General features: G+C 53.5%; 1 protein-coding gene across 1 annotated transcript; it reads right to left on the minus strand.

The window, feature by feature from the left end:
- Positions 1-314: 314 nt before the first annotated feature.
- On the minus strand, positions 315-22,681 carry LOC311532533 (caspase-1-like). Its single transcript, XM_084651064.1, has 9 exons — positions 22,607-22,681; positions 19,160-19,432; positions 18,090-18,187; positions 16,707-16,880; positions 16,143-16,377; positions 15,864-16,016; positions 9,650-9,759; positions 6,993-7,098; positions 315-4,880 (listed from the first exon to the last, which is right to left on the minus strand). Exons 1-8 carry the CDS (start codon positions 22,611-22,613, stop codon positions 7,006-7,008), a joined length of 1,143 nt encoding a protein of 380 aa, XP_084507190.1. The 5' UTR covers positions 22,614-22,681; the 3' UTR covers positions 315-4,880; positions 6,993-7,005.
- Positions 22,682-23,211: the final 530 nt, after the last annotated feature.

The raw sequence follows: 23,211 nt of genomic DNA on the forward strand, positions 1-23,211 counted from the left end.
GATAAGATGGATCAGTAACTGGTTAAAAGACAAGAAACAAAAAAAGTAGGAATAAATGGTTAGTTTTCACAACGGAAAGAGGTAAATAGCAGATGCACCCAATGATTTGTACTGGGACATGCTACTCAACATATTCATAAATGATCCAGAAAAGGGAGTGAGGTGGCAAAATGTGCAGACAATACTAAAAAGAAAAGGAGTACTTGTGGCACCTTAGAGACGAACCAATTTATTTGAGCATGAGCTTTCGTGAGCTACAGCTCACTTGAGCTGTAGCTCATGAAAGCTCATGCTCAAATAAATTGGTTCGTCTCTAAGGTGCCACAAGTCCTCCTTTTCTTTTTGCGAATACAGACTAACACGGCTGTTACTCTGAAACCAGACAATACTAAATTACTCAAGATAAGTAAGTCCAAAGCAAACTGTGAAGAGTTACAAAGGGACCTCACTAAACTGGGTGATTGGGCAACAAAATGGCAGATGAAATTCAGTGTTGATAAATGCAAAGTAATGCACACTGGGAAAAATAATCCCAACTATATGTACAAAATGATGGGGTCTAAATGAGCTGTTACCACTCAAGAAATAGATCTTGGAGTCACTGTGGATAGTTCTCTGAAAACATCCCCTCAATATGCAGTTTTCAGAGTAACAGCCGTGTTAGTCTTTTGAAAGCAAAGTTTAGATGCTGGAGCACAAGCCACCCACCCAACTGCCTGGAGTCCTCCCAGGCCAGCCCGTGTGCCAGGAAGTCCAGAGGCTCATTCCTGACTGTGCCTAGAGCCGGGAGGCTGCACTCACAGTTTCTAGTAGCCTCTTGGCCCCCGGCCAGTGCTGTGTATCTAGCTCTGCAGAGGGGACTCACTAAACTGAATTGAGCAGAGCCTGGCTTGACAAATTTCAGAGTAACAGCCGTGTTAGTCTGTATTCTCAAAAAGAAAAGGAGGACTTGTGGCACCTTAGAGACTAACCAATTTATTTGAGCATGAGCTTTTGTGAGCTACAGCTCACTTCAATATGCAGTGGCAGTCAAAAAAGCTAACTAAGTTAGGAATCATTAGGAGAGGGATAGATAAAGAGAAAATATTACAATGCTACTATATAAATCCATGGTACACCCACACCTGGAATACTGTGTGCGGTTTTGGTTACCCTATCTCAAAAAAGATATAATTGGAACAGGTGCTGCGAAGAGCAACAAAAATGACGAGGGGGACGGAACAGCTTCCATAGAAGGAGAGATTGAAAAGACTGGGACTGTTCATTTTAGAAAAGAGACGACTGAGGGGGTGAAAATAGAAGTCTATAAAATCAGGAACGTATGAAGAAAGAGAATAGGGAAGTGTTATTTTCCCCTTGACATAACACACAAACTAGGGGTCACCCAATAAAATTAATAGGCAGCAGATTTAAGACAAACAAAAGGAAGTATTTCTTCACACAACGCATAGTCAACCTGCCATCAGATGTTGTGAAGACCAAAAGCATACCTGGATTCAAAAAATAATTAGGTAAGTTCATAGAGGATGAACAGTCAATGGCTATTAACCAAGATGTTCAGGAACGCAACCCCATGTACCAGGGTATCCTTAAACCAACAACTTCCAGAAGCTGGGACTATTAGGGTGGGGGGAGCAGGTGGGGGTGGAGCAGGAATTGCTCTAGGGAAGGAAATGTAGAGCGGAGAAAGGTTAAAGATAATGGTGGTCCTGAGAGAGAGCCTGTTTCCTAGTGAGTGATGCTGAATGTGACAGGCTTCTGAACCAACCCTTAATAATGAGTGGGATTCTGCTGTGGATCAAGCAGTATGGAGTCCTAAACTTAGACCATGGGCCATCATGAAATTGGAATTGTTCCTTTCCACAGAATGAGCCTGACCCACTGAAATACAGTAATCAAGGTGGAGAGGTTTGTGGGAACCCTAAAATCATTCCTGGTATTGTCCAACGCCAAGCATTCAAAAGTCCTGCATCAGGCACCCCAAATTCCTGAGACTGGCTGCAATATACTGGGGTTCTGTTCACTGGTCTCCTAGGATTTGAGCTTTTGGGGGCGGTCACACTGAGATTTCCTCTGTACCCAAGAGAGCTAGAAACTTCCATCTCGTTTTCAAATGGAAGCTGAGATCCTCACATAATCACCTAACCCTAGGAGCTGGGGATTTGAGAAACAGCCCAGCGATTGTGAGATTAACAACATCTGAAGGGAGGGTCAGAGGATGCAGACACAAAGCATAAAGGAATAAAAGGCACTTCCCCCTTCCGCTCTCAAAGGCAAAGCCAGAACATGAATGTTGGACCCTTTGGCAGAACGTTGTGAAAGGCCCACTTTCAATGTACAAAGGAATTCTGTGGGCGAGACACCTGCAGACGCTATTATACCTCGGTCCTCAGGTTCAGACACAGTTGCTCCCTTCCCCATCTCTTCCCTTTTTTTCTGCTACCTTAGTCCTACACTGTAGCCGTTGGCTTAGCAGGCACTGAATTGAGTTTGATTAGTAATCAAGTGTTCCTTGCAGCCCCTCGATGGCAGAAAGAGGGATCGTGATGATTCTTTAGGTGTTACAGCAGAAGTGGGTTAAGACAGCTGGGGATTTATCTGCCAGTTTAGGGCTTCTGATGCCATAGCACCAATCGGGGCTGCGATGGAGCCTGCATTGCAGAGGATGATGTCCTTGCACCACTTCATGGCCTCTTAGGGCTGGTGTTTCAGATAGAAATACTCCTTATAGAGCCCTATGGTTCTCCTAACTCTGCTTTGGGAATACAGTCAGACCAGGCTGGGAGGCACCAAGAGCTTGATTTCTAGGAGGGCTGAGCACCCACAGCTGAACGTGGAACAATTTACCAAGAGTCCTGGTGGATTCTTTATCACTGACAATTTTTCAGCCAAGATGGGATGTTTCTTTCAAAGCTCTGCTCTAGGAATTAAGTTCGGGCAGGTCTCTTACCTGTGCTCTACAGGAGGTCACACTAGAAGGTCACAATGGTCCTTTTTTCCCTTGGAATGTATGAAATCGATGAACTAGAGCTAAAGGGAATTGCTGGTTCTTGGCATCTCTGGAAATGAGGGTACAAATGGCCAGAAACAATCCATGGGAAGAGGTGCTCACAAGCACAGAAAAGTATTTTTTAAAATGGCCCCGAGATGAGTTCTGATGTCTCTAAAACCACCCAAACTGCCGTTCCCGTCCCTACACTCATCGCTTTTCAAGAACATGGTAAAACCACCTATAAAAGTAACCACAGGCAATGAGACAGGGAAACCAGAGAGAGTGTGCCCATAAAGCAGCACAACGGCGGAGAGGGGCAAGGACACCTCTGGTCCCAGGAGTCGCTTACTCCCTTGCCCCAGCCATAGGAATAGCCCAGAAAGCAACAAAGCTAAATTCTCCTTTCATCACTTCACCCCATTAGTCCTAGTTCTACCCCCCATGTATCATGCCAAAGAACCCTGCTCCCTTCCTGAAGTTCTTGCCTTGTAGTGGTGTAGACGGGTGTCTCTTGCTCATCATTAAGGACAAAAAGGGCTGTTCTAGAGGGAGAGGGATCTGTTCTTAGCACTGCTGCCAAGGACAGAAGTGATGGGCTTAGGTTTAATAGAGAAAGGTGGGTTAAGCACTAAGCCAAATGTCATGGACCACTTGCAGCCTCAGGTCCCTGAAGTCTGGAGTTGACACTGGGCAGAATGTGGCCCTATAATTACGGAGAATGAGAACAAGGTAGCGAACAGCTCAGTGAGGTTGGGAAATCACCACTGCAACTATTCAAGGCTCAGCCTGGCTGCCATCTAGTGGGGATGACTTGGAGTGAGCTCAGTTAACCCAGCCTCGCTGTAAGGGGAACGGACACAGGCCCCTTCCATTCCAGGGGGTCTGTGAATCGCTGGTAGCGAGAGAAGACAGCTGCTGCTGGCTAACCTCCATGTTCCCCTCAGAGTTCAGCAGAATTAGCCCGGGTGATCAGCACCGGGTGTGAGCACTGGGTTAGTCTAACCTGGCTGTGAGCAGCCACACTGCAAAGCCCTGCCCAAGTTACTGCGTCCCCACTGGTGCTGCGCTCCCCTGTGGGTCGCTAGCACCTTTGGGGCATAGCCCATGGTTCTTTGTGCTGCTGTAAGGTGAGCCGCTGTATGACTCTTTCCCAGTGCATTTGTGGAACACGCCTGTCCTGGGCACCTGGGGGGGATTGTGGGAAGGCAGAGGTGGACAGTCAGCACTCGAGTGATTTAGCCTGCATCCTCGCGGCAAAGTGAGCAGGCTCCCAGCCGCAGTGAAAGCAGCACCATGCTCGAACCCACCCTCAGCTGGGGCAGCTAGCCCGGGTGGAAAGCCCAGGAGAGAGGGTTTTATATGCGGAGGGGAGGGGACAAGAGCCTGGGCTAACTACAGTGAAGACGCCCCTGGTGTTGATATCCCTAATGGGAGACTCCAGCTTTTTACCAAGAAGGATGTGGCTGAGACTCACTTATCTGACTGTCCTGGGGACTCAAAGTCTGGCTACCAGAGGGAATGATCAGAGTGTGTACTGGATCTCAGGGATGGGGCCCTCTAGGATGTCAGTGCTGTAGGATCTAGATAGCTGGAGGGTGCTGCTGTCTCGCTAGGAAAAGCCATTTTATAGAGATGTGGCAGCAGGAGCTTCAAGGCTGATGCTATGGTTGTCCTGTCACAAAGAGAAGGCACTTCCCCAGGGGAAGGGGCTGGTGAGAAGCTGAAGGCACTTCTGGCAGTGCAGAGGAAAGCTACAGGCGGAAAGTGTGCAGGCAGCCGGAGGAGAGACCTTGAGCTTTGTGCCAGTGTTGAACGTGCAGACGCTGTCCTTCAGGAAGGTGCCGACGCTGACTGTGGCAGGGCCCCCATGGGACATGCCCTGTCTTATCTGGAGAGGAGAGAGAAGAGCAACAGTTCACCAGTGCAGCCTGGCAGCACGGGCCACACAGTGGCTCTTTCTCCCCAGGAGGGACTTTGCATTCGCTAAGGATGCCATGTGTATGGGAGTCTCATTTCTAGGCCGGAGCTCCTTCAGGCAAGCCTGGGGAACTCCCTTAGCTCTTAGGGATATCATACCCTTGAAGGCAGCAGGAGCAGGGTAGAACACAAGGCTGGTCCCTGCTGAATATAAATGCAGCTCTCTGAACGTCCTGTCACTTCCTTCCTCAGCAAAGACGGTCACTGCAAGACAGACACTGGCTCTTCCACCAGTGATTCTGCATCCCAGCGGTGCTCATCAATATCCCTTCCTCTGCCTCCTAGTCTGATCCAGTAAATGGGCCATTGCCTCTGATCTCCAGGGTCAGGGGTTTTGGGGAAGGGGATGGGGAGAGACTGAATTTGGGGAGCTTGAGAGAGGTTTTTACTTGTGCACATCTGTCCACTCTGCAGGGGTTTTACAACTGGTTTACACGTGTGCCCGGAACTCTGGGTGCCCTCCATCATAACAAACAGTCTTTTGCTCTTCTGTGACTCCCCCCAGTCGGTCAGTGCCTTGCTGGTGATGCTGTGCCCAGAACAGTCAACTCGCCCTTGCTCCATCATTTGCTGTCTCTGTGTTTAACGCAAATCACTGGCTTATTGCACTACAACTTGTGGCTACCAAAGCCCCAAGCTCCCGCTCAGCAGCGCTGCTTCCTGGCTGGGGGTTTGTTTTGGGTGTTTTTTTCACAAAAGGAATTTTCTGCATTTCTCCACCATGAATCTCATTTTGTTATTTCCTGCCCACGTTTCTACACTCTGGGGTTGGCCATGTCCCTGTTAATGGTCCCAACCCCGCCAACTTACTCCCCTCTCTTCCTTCACAATGACAGATATTTGATAAAAGCAGGTCTAACACTGTTCTTCCCACAGGATACATTGCTGCAGATCATTTCCTTTCTTTCCTGAGCCTCGTGCCGGTTTTCCATCCCAAGCCCAGTGGGAGATCATTTCAGCTAAGAGTGTAATAAACTCAGGGGTGAAAGTAAGGCAGTACAGGCCGGTATGGTGTACCGGTAAAAAGTAGCCACCAGTACCGGCCCTACCGTTTTAATGTCGCTGCCCCTTTTGCGCCCCCCCCCAATCGGCAGCCCTGCCGGGTCCCTACCAACAGGGCCACTGATGGGGGGGCACAAAAGGGGCAGCAACGTTAAAGCCCCGGGCCCTTTAAATCACCGCTGGAGCCCCGGGCAGCATGGGCCAGGGAGCGCAGATGGACTGGCTGGGGGATGCTGACTCCCAGCCCCACCTCTTCCGCCCAAGGCCCTGCCCCTTCTGGGGGGGCCAGAGCAGCTCCGTGCTGGTAAGAGCTCCATTTTACACTCACCCCTGAATAAACTTCTGCTTTACTAATATCCAGCTATTGTAGCTGCTGCATTCCCATTCTCCACTACCTATATGGTTCAGTCTCAGAGAAGCTATTGTTTGGCTGAGATGATTTGCCCCTTCTCCCCATGCTGCTTCCTGCTCAGAGTTCCAGTGCCCTGGAGAGGATTACAGAGTTTTCTGTTTATTACATTGCTTCACTAGGGCTTGAAATTGCACTCTCCGGATGCCGAGTTTCCCTCCCCTCTTGCTTCTTTCCTCTTCCTTCCTGGAGAGCTGTAAATCTTGTGGCTTCCCCTGAGTTTCCCTAGAATTAACAGTCCTTTTCTGTGATACGTGTCACTCATTTCTTCAAGCACAAAGCTGCTCTAAGAAGAGAGGATTAGCCACAGAAAGTTTTGACTACTAGAACTTGTCTGTCCAGGCCTTTTCCTTCAAACAGCCAGTGTCTACGGAGAGATTTTAGTTCAGTTCAGAGGATGGGGAGATCTAAGTCGCCTGAACCCTAACGTAAGGGGAGAAGCTGCCGTCGAAGTAGAATCTAGATCTGCCAGACCCTGGTCAATCTGGAATCAGGAATGGAAGGTGAATTTACGTGCTACATCTGGAACGAGAGCCCTGTCCCTTCAAAACATGTGCAGTTACTGGTCATAGTAGAAATGTTTGTTGAGAGACTCCAGAAGAAGATACTTACTGTGGGGCTGGTTCTAATGGCCTGGGAACAGATAGAACTTTTTTATCATGGTAGTTCTTTCCTTCGTGGGCATCTGACGAGGAAAATTTTGAAAAGAGAGCTGGACCTGAGATTGGGAGGAGAGGTCAGATCAGTCACAATTCCAGGGGACCGGCAGCACTTTAAACACAAAACAATCTGCTGCTAGAAAGCATGGACCTTGAATAACGTTGGGGAGAACAGGGAGAATCAGGAGCAGAAATTCCCCTGGGAATCTGCATGATGATCATGACAGCCAGGCTGCACCTCTACCTCCACTAGAGCACCTGCGTGCTCGAGCCACTTCTGGTACAAACACCTCACATGCTATGCATGTCACAGTGCGTGCCTGCCATGGCAGCCATGCCCAGGCTGCTCCTGTCGGGCCCAAGAACACAAGGAACGCTGCTGAGGTCACCAAAACCCTTTCTGAACAAACTCTCCAGGGCAGTGGCTCTTTGAGAACTGGATGGCAGGGCGGAGCTGGAAGGTTCCATGGCAGCTGGTGAGAGAGACAAAGAAAAAGGGGCTGGATGGGGAAAGGCAAGGGGAGGTAACAGTGTGGAGGAACCAGGGTCCCAGGCGGGAGAAGAAATGGACAAAAACCTGCCCCCACCAGAAGGCTTGGAGAGAAGATGGGGAGAGGGTCTGGGCTTGATGCAGAAATTATTGGGTGAGGTTCCCTGACCTGCGTTATGCAGGAGGTCAGATTAGATCATTGCAATGGTTCCTTCTGGCCTTAAACAATGTGATTTGTGTGAGTCAGATTGACACAGAGAATGTCCCCACAGTCACTTCCCAGCAGAGCTGCAGGGTCTGCACTTACCAGCTGTGTAGTGGAGGAAAGTAAGTAAATTGTTTGTTTCTGAAATGTACATTACTGGACCATCTTTGGAACAACAGCTTGAGTGGGTATGGATGGAGGGAAGTTTCACAGCAGAACCCCATCCCAGGGCTGGACCCAGGCCCACAAAGGGATTTAGGCACCTGCAGCCCAATTTTAGGCACCATTGTGGCCCACAAAACTGCTGCTCAGCAGTAGGCACATAAACTCTATACTTCTACTGGAAACGTCTCCTAGATGCCTATATTCCTGCCGCTGGCCATGCACTCAAAGGCCCATCTCCCACCTAACTCTCAGCACAATCCTCAAGCTAGGTGGAGACAGACATTCCCCCTAGGGTGACCAGACAGCAAGTGTGAAAAATCAGGACAGGGGTTGGGGGGTAATAGGCGCCTATATAAGACAAAGCCCCGAATATCAGGACTGTCTCTATAAAATTGGGACATCTGGTCACCCTAGTTCCCCCACCTATCTTGCCTGTGGGGGACAGTCCAGTAGGTGTGCTCTGAGCATGCCTAACTCCATACAAAACAACTGGGGGATGGGGAGAGGACAGGAAGATGTGTCCTCTATCCCCCTGCTTAGGGCAGTCACCTGGGATGTGGGAGACCCCCGTTCAATTCCCTGCTCTGCCTGATGAGGAGGTGGGATTAGAACAGGATGAGCACTCTGACCACTGGACCGTAGGGTCACTCACACTCTGTCTCCAGCCCAGTTAATTATTTATCCACAGAGGAATGGCTGCAACAGGAGCGACCAGGGAGCCCCACAACAGACTATCCTAGAGCCCAGTGGTTAGTGTCCTCTCCTGAGACTCCTACTCAAGCAGATGAGGAACTTGAAGCTGGGTCTCTCTCATCCCAGGGGAGCCCTGACCACTAGACTAAGGTTTTGAGGGAGGATACGATTTTGTCACGGATTCTGTGACTTTAACAAACCTCTGTGAGTTCTTTGGCTTCAGCTCCAGCCTCTGCCATAGGCGCTGGAATCCCCCCCACCCATCACCCCACTTGGGTTGTCAGTGTCCCCACACAGGGCTCGAGCTTCACTCCCCCAAGTGGTCAGACACCCCTGTTATTTTTAGGAAAAGTCAGGGACGGGTCACGAGCTTCTGTGAATTTTTGTTCGTTGCCCGCGCCCTGTCTGTGATTTTTACTAAAAATACCCATGACAGAATGTTAGCCTTAGTTATGACAGAGGACGCCCCCACCCCTGGTCATATGGGGTGGAGCTGGGGTGCACCACCGCTGTTCCTGCAAGAAACAGCTCACACAGAGGGGTTCCTGGCTGTGGAGCACAAGGGGAGACAGGCACCTCCCTGCAGCCTGGGCTTAGGTGCCTAACGCTCTGCGAGGGATGGGGCTTAGCACACACCCCTCTCATTGGCATCTCCCATTGGCCAGCTTAGGTGGCTCCCCACCTACCACGCTGGCTTTTGTGGATGCCATCCTTTGGGCCTGTCTCCCCCCATGCACCTCACAGGGAGGTGGAATCCACTAGGTGGCAGGTTGCTTCCAATTCGGCACTGCAAGGCCTAGGTTCCTTTGTGGATCCGGCCAGGCCATTGCCTCTCCACTCAGATTCCCCTGAAAACGTGCGCTGTGAACTCTGCTAAGATTCCCCTGGTCAAACAGACACGGAGCACGTTTTTAATATACTGTGGATGCCTGTAGGGGATGATCTGCATGAGCAGCCAGAGCTCCTCATGGGGCTGGGGACAGGTCCCTGCTGTGGTACTGCTGATGGTTAGCAGGGGAGCGTGTTCCCAGTCACCCAGCAGGAAGGACAGAGTCACCTTTCGGAAGATCTCCTCCAAGGGGAAGCGCCAGGCATTGGTTCGGAGCTGCTCTATGAGGTAGGTGATGAAGACGGAGCCAGTTTTTGGAGATCTCCAGGACAAAGTGTCTGTGGAGAAAAAGGGCTGTTACACAACTTGGAGCAGGGCTGCTTCTCCCTCTAGACTATAACAGACACGGGAGATGTGGGGGCTGGGGCTATCACCCTTCACAGAGCAGCTGGGAGTGCTCAATGAGGCTGAAGATAAGGGAAGAGAAGAGGAATTACTAGGAGGGCAAAGCTGAGCGGTTCTGGCCAGTCGCTGCGGGGTGGGGAAGAGGAACAGGCGGGTCAGGCTGGTAAGGCTGTTCATTGGCGATCGAGGGCTGCGAGGGATTGCCACAGGCACAGCACTATGGCAAGCAGACCCATTCATAGCTGAGGCCAGAAGGGGCCTGTACCAGGGTGGCTTCCCCATGGGCTGGAGAGCTGAAGGCCAAGCCAGCCCTGTTGACAAGGATGAGCCACGCCTCAGGAGAACCAAGTGGTCCCATGGTAAAAGGCAGCCAGAAGCTGCAGGCTGAGGGTGGCTGAGCCTGCCAGAAGCAGGAGAAAGCTCTCCAGGCAGGGAGAGACGGACAGACCCTCAGGGCGGAGGGGCTGGGCCCAGCTGTAGCTGTAACTCATGAAAGCTCACGCTCAAATCAATGGGTCAGTCTCTAAGGTGCCACAAATCCCCCTGTTCTTTTTGCGACTACAGACTAACAGGGCTGCTGCTCTGAAACCTGCCTCAGGCTGTGGTTTGTTTTGAAAGCCTTTGTGTTAGATGCTGGGAGAGGGAGCCTAAAATACAGTCAGGGGACCAGTGTGCACCGGAGGCTCAATACACAGGATCCTTTGTGTCTGAATTACTCTGTGAACTGTGACGTCTCCACGGGCTGCAGAAGAGACGAGACAGCCACAGAGAGGCTGGAGAGCAACCTCCAACCACGAGAAGGTGCTTGGGAGGCAATAGGTGGCCACACAGCTCCAAGGCCATTACAATGATCTAAGCCAGGGGTTTCCAAACTTTGCTCCCCCAAGGACTCCTTTGGCATTTTACTAAGTGTCCTGGACCCCTTTCATTCCCAGTCCTAGCAGAACGCCCTGCCAGTGCGACCCCCACACAGTGCGGTCACACTGCACGGGGGATGCCGTTTTGGTCTAAAAAGGGCTCCTCCATGCAGCAAAAGTGCCAGAACATTGTTCCGGCATATTCTGGCCCTGGCTCAAGGGACTGACCCTCATGTGACCCATGGTGGACCCCACTTTGGGAACTATTGATCTCCTGTACAGCACAGGCCAGAGAACAAATGGAAAGGGCAAAAGCAGAACAGATCTGAGTCTCTGGTTATCCCAGAGAGGGACTGTCACCTGCAAGGCTTTCTGGAAAGCTCGCTAGCTAGAGGGCTTCCCATTCCAAGTCTCTGGGTCACAGATCTCCTGCAGGAAATCCAGGGCTGTTGGGCCCTGACTGTACTACAGTACCATACCCTGTTACCCCCACTCTTTGTCTTCACCCATAACTATTTTACATCTGGGGACAATGTAGACCTTCAGATCAGCGGCACTGCTATGGGTACCCGCATGGCCCCACAGGATGCCAACATTTTTATGGCTGACTTAGAACAACGCTTCCTCAGCTCTCGTCCCCTAACGCCCCTACTCTACTTGCGCTACATTGATAACATCTTCATCATCTGGACCCATGGAAAAGAAGCCCTTGAGGAATTCCACCATGATTTCAACAATTTCCATCCCACCATCAACCTCAGCCTGGTCCAGTCCACACAAGAGATCCACTTCCTGGACACTACAGTGATAATAAATGATGGTCACATAAACACCACCCTATACCGGAAACCTACTGACCGCTATTCCTACCTACATGCCTCCAGCTTTCACCCTGACCACACCACACGATCCATCGTCTACAGCCAAGCTCTGCGATACAACCGCATTTGCTCCAACCCCTCAGACACAGACAAACACCTACAAGATCTCTATCAAGCATTCTTACAACTACAATACCCACCTGCTGAAGTGAAGAAACAGATTGATAGAGCCAGAAGAGTTCCCAGAAGTCACCTACTACAGGACAGGCCAAACAAAGAAAATAACAGAACGCCAGTAGCCGTCACCTTCAGCCCCCAACTAAAACCCCTCCTACACATTATTAAGGATCTACAACCTATCCTGAAGGATGACCCAACGCTCTCACAAATCTTGGGAGACAGGCCAGTCCTTGCCTACAGACAGCCCCCCAGCCTGAAGCAAATACTCACCAGCAACCACACACCACACAACAGAACCACTAACCCAGGAACCTATCCTTGCAACAAAGCCCGTTGCCAACTATGCCCACATATCTATTCAGAGGTCACCATCACAAGGCCTAATAACATAAGCCACACCATCAGAGGCTCGTTCACCTGCACATCCACTAATGTGATATATGCCATCATGGATTCACCAAGGGAAGGTCATGCCTGACTAATCTAATCGCCTTTTATGATGAGATTACTGGTTCTGTGGATGAAGGGAAAGCAGTGGATGTATTGTTTCTTGACTTTAGCAAAGCTTTTGACACAGTCTCCCACAGTATTCTTGTCAGCAAGTTAAGGAAGTATGGGCTGGATGAATGCACTATAAGGTGGGTAGAAAGTTGGCTAGATTGTCAGGCTCAACGGGTAGTGATCAATGGCTCCATGTCTAGTTGGCAGCCGGTGTCAAGTGGAGTGCCCCAGGGGTCGGTCCTGGGGCCGGTTTTGTTCAATATCTTCATAAAGGATCTGGAGGATGGTGTGGATTGCACTCTCAGCAAATTTGCGGATGATACTAAACTGGGAGGAGTGGTAGGTACGCTGGAGGGCAGGGATAGGATCCAGAAGGACCTAGACAAATTGGAGGATTGGGCCAAAAGAAATCTGATGAGGTTCAATAAGGATAAGTGCAGGGTCCTGCACTTAGGACGGAAGAATCCAATGCACCACTACAGACTAGGGACCGAATGGCTAGGCAGCAGTTCTGCGGAAAAGGACCTAGGGGTGACAGTGGACGAGAAGCTGGATATGAGTCAGCAGTGTGCCCTTGTTGCCAAGAAGGCCAATGGCATTTTGGGATGTATAAGTAGGGGCATAGCGAGCAGATCGAGGGACGTGATCGTTCCCCTCTATTCGACATTGGTGAGGCCTCATCTGGAGTACTGTGTCCAGTTTTGGGCCCCACACTACAAGAAGGATGTGGATAAATTGGAGAGAGTCCAGCGAAGGGCAACAAAAATGATTAGGGGTCTATAACACATGACTTATGAGGAGAGGCTGAGGGAGCTGGGATTGTTTAGCCTGCAGAAGAGAAGAATGAGGGGGGATTTGATAGCTGCTTTCAACTACCTGAAAGGGGGTTCCGAAGAGGATGGCTCTAGACTGTTCTCAATGGTAGCAGATGACAGAATGAGGAGTAATGGTCTCAAGTTGCAGTGGGGGAGGTTTAGGTTGGATATTAGGAAAAACTTTTTCACTAAGAGGGTGGTGAAACACTGGAATGCGTTACCTAGGGAGGTGGTAGAATCTCCTTCCTTAGAGGTTTTTAAGGTCAGGCTTGACAAAGCCCTGGCTGGGATGATTTAACTGGGAATTGGTCCTGCTTCGAGCAGGGGGTTGGACTAGATGACCTTCTGGGGTCCCTTCCAACCCTGATATTCTATGATTCTATGATTCTATTCAAGCCTAAGTTAATTGTATCCAATTTGCAAATGAATTCCAATTCAACAGTTTCTCGCTGGAGTCTGGATTTGAAGTTTTTTTGTTGTAATATAGCAACTTTCATGTCTGTAATCGCGTGACCAGAGAGATTGAAATGTTCTCCGACTGGTTTATGAATGTTATAATTCTTGACATCTGATTTGTGTCCATTTATTCTTTTACGTAGAGACTGTCCAGTTTGACCAATGTACATGGCAGAGGGGCATTGCTGGCACATAGAATCATAGAATCATAGAATATCAGGGTTGGAAGGGACCTCAGGAGGTCATCTAGTCCAACCCCCTGCTCAAAAGCAGGACCAATCCCCAATTAAATCATCCCAGCCAGGGCTTTGTCAAGCCTGACCTTAAAAACTTCTAAGGAAGGAGATTCCACCACCTCCCTAGGCAACGCATTCCAGTGTTTCACCACCCTCCTAGTGAAAAAGTTTTTCCTAATATCCAACCTAAACCTCCCCCACTGCAACTTGAGACCATTACTCCTTGTCCTGTCCTCTTCTACCACTGAGAATAGTCTAGAAACATCCTCTCTGGAACCACCTCTCAGGTAGTTGAAAGTAGCTATCAAATCCCCCCTCATTCTTCTCTTCTGCAGACTAAACAATCCCTGTTCCCTCAGCCTCTCCTCATAAGTCATGTGCTCCAGACCCCTAATCATTTTTGTTGCCCTTCGCTGGACTCTCTCCAATTTATCCACATCCTTCTTGTAGTGTGGGGCCCAAAACTGGACACAGTACTCCAGATGAGGCCTCACCAATGTCGAATAGAGGGGGACGATCACGTCCCTTGATCTGCTCGCTATGCCCCTACTTATACATCCCAAAATGCCATTGGCCTTCTTGGCAACAAGGGCACACTGCTGACTCATATCCTGCTGACTCACTTTAGATAAGCTATTCCCAGCAGGAGAGTGGGTTTGTGTGGGGGGGGGGGGTGCGGGGGGTGTGAGAAAACCTGGATTTGTGCTGGAAATGGCCTAACTTGATTATCATACACATTGTAAGGAGAGTGATCACTTTAGATAAGCTGTTACCAGCAGGAGAGTGGGGTGGGGGGAGGTATTTTTTCGTGCTTTGTGTGTATATAAAAAGATCTTCTACACTTTCCACAGCATGCATCCGATGAAGTGAGCTGTAGCTCACAAAAGCTTATGCCCAAATAAATTGGTTAGTCTCTAAGGTACCACAAGTACTCCTTTTCTTTTTGAGAATACAGACTAACACGGCTGTTACTCTGAAATTTGTCAAGCCAGGCTCTGCTCAATTCAGTTTAGTGAGTCCCCTCTGCAGAGCTAGATACACAGCACTGGCCGGGGGCCAAGAGGCTACTAGAAACTGTGAGTGCAGCCTCCCGGCTCTAGGCACAGTCAGGAATGAGCCTCTGGACTTCCTGGCACACGGGCTGGCCTGGGAGGACTCCAGGCAGTTGGGTGGGTGGCTTGTGCTCCAGCATCTAAACTTTGCTTTCAAAAGAGGCCTCCTGCCAGTGTTCTCTCTAGTTTTTTACGTCCATGTGTGGAATGAATTTTGTTATGTGCATCAATATGGAGGTGATATGTGGTGGGGATGGGGCCAAGGGGTTTGGAGTGTGGGAGGGGGCTCAGGGCTGGGGCAGAGGGTTGGGGTGTGCCGGGAAGAGGGCTCTGGCTGGGGGTGCGGGCTCTAGGGTGGTCCCGGGGATGAGGGGTTTGGGGTGCAGGCTGTCCCGGGGCTGCGGCAGGGAGAGAGGACTCTCCCCAACCCTCTCTCCCGCAGCAGCATCTGGGCTGCGGGGGAGAGGCCCCTCTCCCCACCGCAGCAACTCCAGGGCTGGGGGAGAGCGTCTCTCCCCACCGCAGCAGGTCCGGGGCAGGGGCCAGGGGAGAGGCACCTCTCCCCGCTGCAGCCCTAAGCACCTGTGTGGCCCTTGATAGGCTGCTGTGCAACGCGCAGCTTAGAGGGAACTTAGACACCCGAAGGGAGATGTCAGAGAGCCAGGTCGAGAGACAGGATTGAACGGCAGGAGACAGGCGAGGCATGGAGAGAGCTGTGTGAGCCATCAGCATAGAGATGAGAGCTGAGTCCTGTGAAACTGTCCAGAGGGTGAAGGGAGATGAACCAAGGGCAGAGCCCCTGGGAATTCCCTGAGAGTGGCAGGGGGCAGCCCCACTAAAAGGGCTCATGTTCAGAGGGGTAGGAGAGGACAGTGTCTCAGTGCCCAGCGAGTGGCTGGGAGGTTGAGACTGGAGTAGAGGCCCTAAGGGCTGGCCAGGAGGAGGCTACTGGAGGCCGTGGTGGGAGCAGATCAGCAGAGCAGAGAGAGCAGATCGGGGCTGGGAGGGACCCCAGGCAGAGCTGGATGCATGGGCTCAGCCAATTTAGAGCCAATGCTCTCGGTGCATGTCACAGCCCCATCCCCCACAGTCCCAGGCCAGCTCCCGGCAGCCAGTTACCTGGTGTTGTAGCTTGGAAACAGATGAAATCGCTCTCCACGTGGATTTGGTGACTTGCATCATCTTCTAACCCTTCAGGGGGCAGCGGAGCAAGGCTGGAGCCATCTCCCGGGAGCTCTGCAGAGTCACTCACCCACACCTGTCCGTCGTTCTCTGGGAAACATGGGCACCAGTTACAGCCAAGATCAGGCCATGTTTTCCCGTTCCCACATCCCCGTTCCAGTGGGTGCCCTTCCCCTGGTGGCAGGCCACCAGCCCCGTCCCAGAGTGCAGGCTCACCCCCACGGCAGGCCTGAATGATGATCACTTTGGGTTTTTCCAGCAGTGCCTGGCAGTTCCTGTTGTTGAAGGTGCTGTAGATGGTGTCAATGGGAAGGATGTCTGTGGACTCGTCTTGGCAATTTGTCCCGCACAGGCCAGCCCTGACGCCATGAGACATGAGCACAAGGAAGGTGCTATCCGAGGTCCGGTGCTCGTTCCGAGCAGCAAACTGCTTCAGGGTCTCCACCATGGCCTGAAAGCAACGCAGGGACAGCAGTGTCAGTGAACAGCAGCCAGAAGAATGACTGCTACTCCTGCGAGCACCATTGAGGGGTGGCGGGGCAAGACCTCCCGCAGCAGCAGCCAGTGCTCTCTTGGATGGAGCATTCCATGGAGAGAGTGTTCCCATCCCAGAGAGGGCTTTGGGAGAGATCTGACATCCCCCTACTGGCAGCTCCTAGGAGGAACCAGCCCCAGGACCCTTGCCAAGGGGGGACTGAGCCAGGAATGAACCAAGCAAAGGTCACAGCATCTTCCCTAGGGACCTGAGATAGTCACTGGTGTCTTGGGGAGATCCTGTACCTGGGCATTTAAGTTGCAGTGGATTTCCACCTTGTATCCCAGCCCTTCTAGAAGCCTCTTCATCCCTTTCATGTCCACGTCAGCCCCGTCCCTCCTGCGGAGATGGTCAAACTCAACATTACAGATGATGAGGGCCAGGCGGGTTCGCGTCGCCTTGTCCTGGATGGAATAGATCTGTAAGAAAGGAAAACTCACGCTGGGCCGGTCACGACGCAACCCTCACTTTAGCGGCCCAGTGCACGTGGCAGGATGGAGCCACGACCCATAGGGAGGTTGTTACCCACATCTCTAGATACCACTCCTCAAATTACCAAGGAGCCCCTTCTGCTCCATGCCCCTTAGCATCCCTACAAGGAGACTGTCACATGGCTTCTGGGCAGTAGGGTCTCTGTGGAGGAAGAGTGGCCCCCCCAAGTACCCTCTCATGGGGGCTGTTGTTGAAGGGGAAAGGGTCTATGTCATCCTGGTGGATGCAGCCAAACTTAGCCCAGTACGATACACACAGCCAGAAACATAGCTGGGGCCACTACAGCCAAACACCCCGGCACAGCTGGGCCAGAGGCTGAGTGGGGAGAGCTAGGATCCAGCCTGATCCCAACGTCTGCATAGGCAGGAGGTGGAGCATGGGGTGGTCTCTGACTGGGGTTCGTGTCAGCTGGTGGAGGGCTACTGTAGTTTGAGTGTGTGCGGTGGTTTCTAATGGGGTCTGCTAGCAAAAACGAGTCTGTGAGGCTGCGCAAAACCCCAGGAAAGCACTGCCTTGGGCCGGAGCTCCTGCCTTCAGAGCGTTTTTAAGGGGCCAATGGAGCATGAGGATGATCTTGGTCTTTGGTGTATAAAGCAAACCTGCCTGTGATTAGTCCCTCCTGCCCGCATCGCATGGGGCTGGCTGGGCATGGCCTCCACAGAGGAGCCTGCAGCACCTTCACAAGCATCATGGAGAAGCTTCGCTTCCTCTTGGTGACTGGTCCCCAACTGCTCGGGTGACCTAGGGAGGGCTCGGAAAGGTCTTGCTGCTTCCAAGGCTTCCCCCTCCCTGACACCACACAGCTGGTCTGGCGCTGGGCGCAGCGACCAAGGGATCGGATCAGCTGCCCCAGGCCATCACGCTGCTGTCAGTGCTTCAACGGGATCTAGCAGAAAGGGGCAACTTGCAGTCTCCGTGCAGCTAAAATCAAACACTGTCAAACCGCCGAGACCACCACTCCTCTGGCTCCACATGGCACAGACAGAGGTGTAGGGCTTGGGGGGCAAAATTGTCAAGGGTGCTTTCCACACCCCCTGCAGCCCAGTTGCTGTAGCCAGCAGGCTGTGCCTGAGCTCTGGGGTCTCTGCCACACACACACGACAGGGGAGGAGCCCAAAGGGAGCAGCACAGAGCACCTCCTTTGCTTCCTCCTTCTGGATCCGCTGGACGAATTCCTGGGGGCAGGGACAGATCCATTCCTGAGATGGCGCTGGCTGGGTTTCTGCAGCAGACCCTGGGATCATAAACCCCACATTAGCTGAGAGGAGGCAGTTAGTAGCTGGGAGCCACACGTGCTGTCCTGAAATCCCCACTGGGAAAGGCAGAGGAAGAAATGCAGAACAGCCCACGTCTCCTCCTGAGACAGGGAGCAGCAAGGCGAGGTGGCTCACCCTCCACACTGGCTAGTGCGATGGGTTGGGTCTGCGACGGCACAAGCCACTGCCTGCTGGGGGGCTGGGATAGGCAGGGCCATGACTGTCCAACTTGGGGGAGTATCCCCCATTCAGCAGAGACAGCCTGAGTTGTCCCTCTCCATCACCATGTCTGCATAGCCCCTCGACTGCCACTATGCACCTGGGAGTGACAGGATCATGGAACGTGGTGGGTGGACTCAGGGCATCCCTGCCCCATTGTGCCACGGGTTCCCTGCTCTGGAAAGAGGGCAGCATCTCCACACTCTGAGCAGCATCTGGGGCCTGGCTCAGCTGCTGCCAAGCCCTTGCACCAAGGGGAGATCACAGTGTGAGGAACCCCACCCCCAGCAGGACACTCATGGGGCTGGGCGAGCACCTCTGCCGCTCAGGGCAGGAAGCTGCTCTGTCCTTTGCTGATGCCCAGCAGGGAGGTGTGGGTCAGCCTGGCCTCTCTTGCTGCCCTGTTGTTGGGAATCAGGGGCCTGGGGAATCCCAGTGCAGACAAAGGCTGTGTTTGGAAAGAGCAGGGCACGTCTGTGACATTGGCTCTGCCATTGCTGTGGCTAGTGGGAAACATGGGCCCAGGCAGCAGCACCCAGGCCTTTGCAGCTCATTTAATAACCAGCATGCACATGTCACACACCCTGGAGGGGGAGAGAACCCTGCACGGAGAGGGGCTCCCAAAGGCCAGCGCCCACGGGAGAACCCCTGCCCAGCCCAGCCTCCTGCCCAGCTGCCCGTGCATGCAGCCCCACAGAGACTGGAGAATCGGCTGTTGTGGCACCACTCACCCGAGGGGGGTCTGAGCCCCAGCTCCGAGGCCAGGTGGACGTCTCTGAAGCAGAGGCTCTCGATGAATATTTCACTGGCTCTGGCACCCTTTTTCCTCACCCCATCAATCAGACACCTGGCTTGGTCGCTCTTCTTACTGCAGCTCTCCCTCACCTCCTCCACTTCCTCCTCGTTCAGCACCCGTCTCTCCAGCAGGTCGTCCAGGAGGGTGCTGATCACAGCCTTGCTCACACTCTCCACAAACCTGATCCGCACGTTGCTTAACTTCCGGTCTGTAAGAGCAGCCATGTGAGCCCCTGGGGCCTCCCCTGGGGCCCCGCCAGCCCTCGGGGTGTTTGCACCTGCCCATGGCGGCGCCAGGCCCTGTGTGCTATACCAGGCAGCTCCTTCGCATGGGGGTTGCACTAGCGGAGCTCCCGTAGGGACCAGCTGATACAGCCATGGCCCACCCCACAGCCTTCCACGTACACCCCACACATTCCTTCACACACAACCCCCCGATCTCCCACTCACTCCACCAGCCTCCAGCGCCTGACAAGCACTCACACACACTGGGCTGGCTCGCTAGCCCGGGACTTTTTTATGAGGATTCCATTTCGTTTTCCAGACTCGCAGCCTTCATTACAGTGAGTCCCTCGCTGTTCCTGGCATGACAAGACCCTGCAGTTAGCCCTGCCTGTGGCTGCACTGCTCGGCACGGGGAGGCCTGTCCCAGCCCTCAGTGAGGAGTTAGCTCAGACCTCCAATGGCAATGTCGGTAACTGTTTCACGTGCGAGTAAATGGTCAGGTTAAACGCTGTTGGTGGCCGTGACAGCTGCTTGCAGTCAGGGTAAAGAAGCAATTAAGCTCCCTTGTGGAACCAGAGAGCTGACACAAGAGGAGCGCCCGCCCATGCCAGCCCATAAGGAAGCCAGCTACGGCTGTGGAGGGATTTCACTGAGTGAGGGTTGGGGCGGGGTGTGTCTGAGAGACACGGCAGACGCACCAGAGGAGCAGCAAGGAAGCACCAGACACAGCCATGTTTCCATGGGTTGTGCAACCCTGAGAAAAGCGCAGAGCTGCAGGAGCTGCGAGGCCAGAGCCTGGTGACCCAGAATGCCCAGCTGCTCGGCTCTGCGCTGAACGGGCAGGAAGTGGCAGAGCTAGAAGGGCTAATGAGTAGTCTTAACTCTGCCCCTCCCCAGAGTGACACTGTCTGGCTTCTCTTTTGCAATGGGGACATGGCTCCCTTTGTGTTACAGCCTGCCCGCAATGGGGGAGCGGGAGGGGAATATCATAGGGAACTTAGGGCTGGGCTACACTGAAAATTCACATCAGGCCTAGCTACGTCTCCCAGGTGCAAATCAATCCACGCCCTCGAGAGAGAGACGCAGGACAAGTCTACGCTTAAAAGGCTGCATCAGCACAGCTGCACCCGTCTTCACAGCGCTTAAGTGAAGACGCCCCTACACCGGCGGGAGAGTTTCTCCCATTGGCGTGATTAATCCACCTCCGCCCGAAGCAGTAGCTGTGTCCACGGGACAAGCTCTCACTGACACAGTGCTGTCTGCCCAGGCTAGGTGGGTGTAACTACGGCGCTCGGGGGCATGGATTTTTCACACACCCAAGCATCTAAGTCTGTAGTGTAGCTCTGGCTGTATGCCTGTATCTATCCAACCCATCCCCTGGTGGAGGAAGTGCTAGGTCAGTGGAAGAATTCTGCCATCGATTTAGCTGCCTCCTCTTGGGGAGGTGGATAAACGACAGTGATGGGAAACCCCTCTCCTCGCTGCAGGGAATGGCCCCACTGCCACGTTTGAAGTGCAGACATCCCCTAAGGCCTGGACTACACTAGGAAATTTGGTCAGTAGAACTCCACTCCTCAGAGCAACGCAGTTAAACCGGCCTAAGCCCTGGTGTACACAGGGCTAGCGCTCTTGGGAGGTGGCGTGCATGTGCCGATGGGAGAACCCCTCCTAGCAGGGTAGGAGGGATTCACTGACCGCTCCAGCCGCACCCCTGTGGCGTTAAGCCCTGAGTGTGTAAACGTAACGCCGCCACTAGTGCTGAAAGCTCGGAACTGTTTTTCCTAAAGCTCCCAGGTTGTCTATAGTCCAGGGCTTGCCCTTGGGGAAGCAGGGAGGGCACCAGATCACTTCTTGACTGGGGGCAGTGTTGCCAAGGCCAACGGTGATGGACTAGGCCCAGAGCAAGCTCCTGCCCAGCCCAGGAGGAGAGTCAGCTCCAGCTAGACACCTAAACCCAGATCGAGGCACCCAAGTGCGAATAGCCTGCAATAGTCAGGCCACGTATTTCGGGACCTAAATACCCAGGCGAACATGTTGGCCTTAACCTTCGCCCTCGTTCCCCCTTCTGTAAATGGGGCCAGGGAACAGCCTGTCACGGGCAGGGTGGGGTATGGATGAAGCGCTAACAATCCCCAGATGGCATGTTCAGCCCTGAGCAGCCAGGGAGCTAGTGGCCCCGACACCCAGCTTCTTTGCAAAAATCTTTCTATTGCAGGCAGCCGGGCCTGGCCCCAGCTCACACTGACGGGCTCTGCACCTGTGGCAGGAGGCTCCCTGCTTGTGCAGGTTCGGCCACATCGCAAAGGATCCTTGGACTGGCTCTCCCTGAGCTCCTGCCATTGACTGGCCAGGTGGGGGAGCAGGGGAACGGGCCAGCTCTGTGTGGGGCACAGGTGGGGGACGCTGTGGCACTGGTCTGGGGCTGCTGGCCAGCTCTCCCTAGCCCAGGCTGGATTCAATACCTTGGGGCCCTCCCTCAGGGTATGCTTTATTCCTTCAAAAAAAACCCACCCAAAGTAACACAAAACAGGCTGCAGGAGCCCCGCCTGCCCCCTCTAGGGCCAGTCCACCCCCCCCGCCCCTCCCCCTCCTGGAGCTCTGCGCCAGCTGAGCTCCCTCAGCCCTCCACAAACCCCTGGCCCCTTCCCAGCTGGGGCTGAAAACTGAACAGGGCTGGCTGGCCTCACGCCCTTAAAGGGGCCAAACATCCCCTGTGACACGTCGCTTGTGGGGGGAGTGAGGAACGAGAGGGCGCTGGCCCCGTCTGAGCAGAAGGTGGCAAGGAAGGCGGGATACCATGGAACAGTCCTCATCGGGGCGGGGAGCAGAGTGGGTAGAGGGTGGGAGGGGGGCTGGCGCCATCCAGAGGGAGTGGGCAGGGATTGGGAAGTTGGAGGGGGGGCTTGCCCCATCCGGAGGGGAGGAAGGAAGGGGGGGAAGAGCACAGCACCAGCCCCCCCCCCCCCCCGGAGGAGCAGGCAGGAGCATTTACTCAAGCCCAGAGGCCTGGCCTCGTGTCTGGCAGGAGCAGAGGCTGCCCACGCCTGCAGCTGCCAGGCCCCAGGCAGGGTGTGCACCAGGGCCTGAGGAGGGGGGACAAAGCAGAGCCCAGCCTCCCTCCTGTCTCTACCTGAGGCTGCCCAGGCCCCTTCACTCACCAGCCATCGCCCCCAGGCTGAGGCCCCGCTCAACCTGCACCGTCCACCAAGAAGTCTCCGTAACAGAAAGTGAAAGTGATGCCTGGTACCCTCCTCTTCCTGCCGCTCCCAAAGCCTGCGCTGGTGTAAGGGGAGCGGGGCTCTGCACACAGGCAGGGTGGGGATGGCTAGGAGACAGGGCTCCAGACAGGGCCCGGGGCCCAGCCCCACTCTGAACTCAGCGTGTTCAGCCAGAAGCGGCTGGTTGAGGGAGCATTGCTCCTCCAAGGGCACAGGGCTCTCCCCAGCCCTGGCCAAAGTGGTGGTGCACCCTGGGGTAGGCCCCCCAGCCTGGCTCCCTTCCGGTGGGCTCAGAGGGTATAAGGGGGGCCACATGCCACGCAGCACCACGGCCGGCCCACTCTGTGGAGCAAAGCTGCCTTTAGAGAGACATGAGAGGGAAGGGTCCCAAGCTCGTCCCTTCCCCACGCCTAACCCCCATGCACCTCTGGCTCCCACCTCCTGTTCTCAGCTGTCTGCTTTCATGGGGTGCAGCCCTAGGGTGACCAGATGGCAAGTGTGAAAAATCGGGATGTGGGGGGAGAATAGGTGTCTACATAAGAAAA

Source organism: Lepidochelys olivacea, assembly GCF_965140295.1.
Source record: "Lepidochelys olivacea isolate rLepOli2 genome assembly, chromosome: 17".
Taxonomy (NCBI): Eukaryota; Metazoa; Chordata; order Testudines; family Cheloniidae; genus Lepidochelys; species Lepidochelys olivacea.

Bases quoted from the DNA above. Each gene is read 5' to 3' on its own strand.
- LOC311532533 (XM_084651064.1), bottom strand. The intron at 16,378-16,706 runs GTACAGGATCTC...CGTTGCTTTCAG, and splicing joins ACTGCAACTTAAATGCCCAG to GCCATGGTGGAGACCCTGAA. The intron at 7,099-9,649 runs GTGACTCTGTCC...TCCCAATCTCAG, and splicing joins TGGAGGAGATCTTCCGAAAG to GTCCAGCTCTCTTTTCAAAA.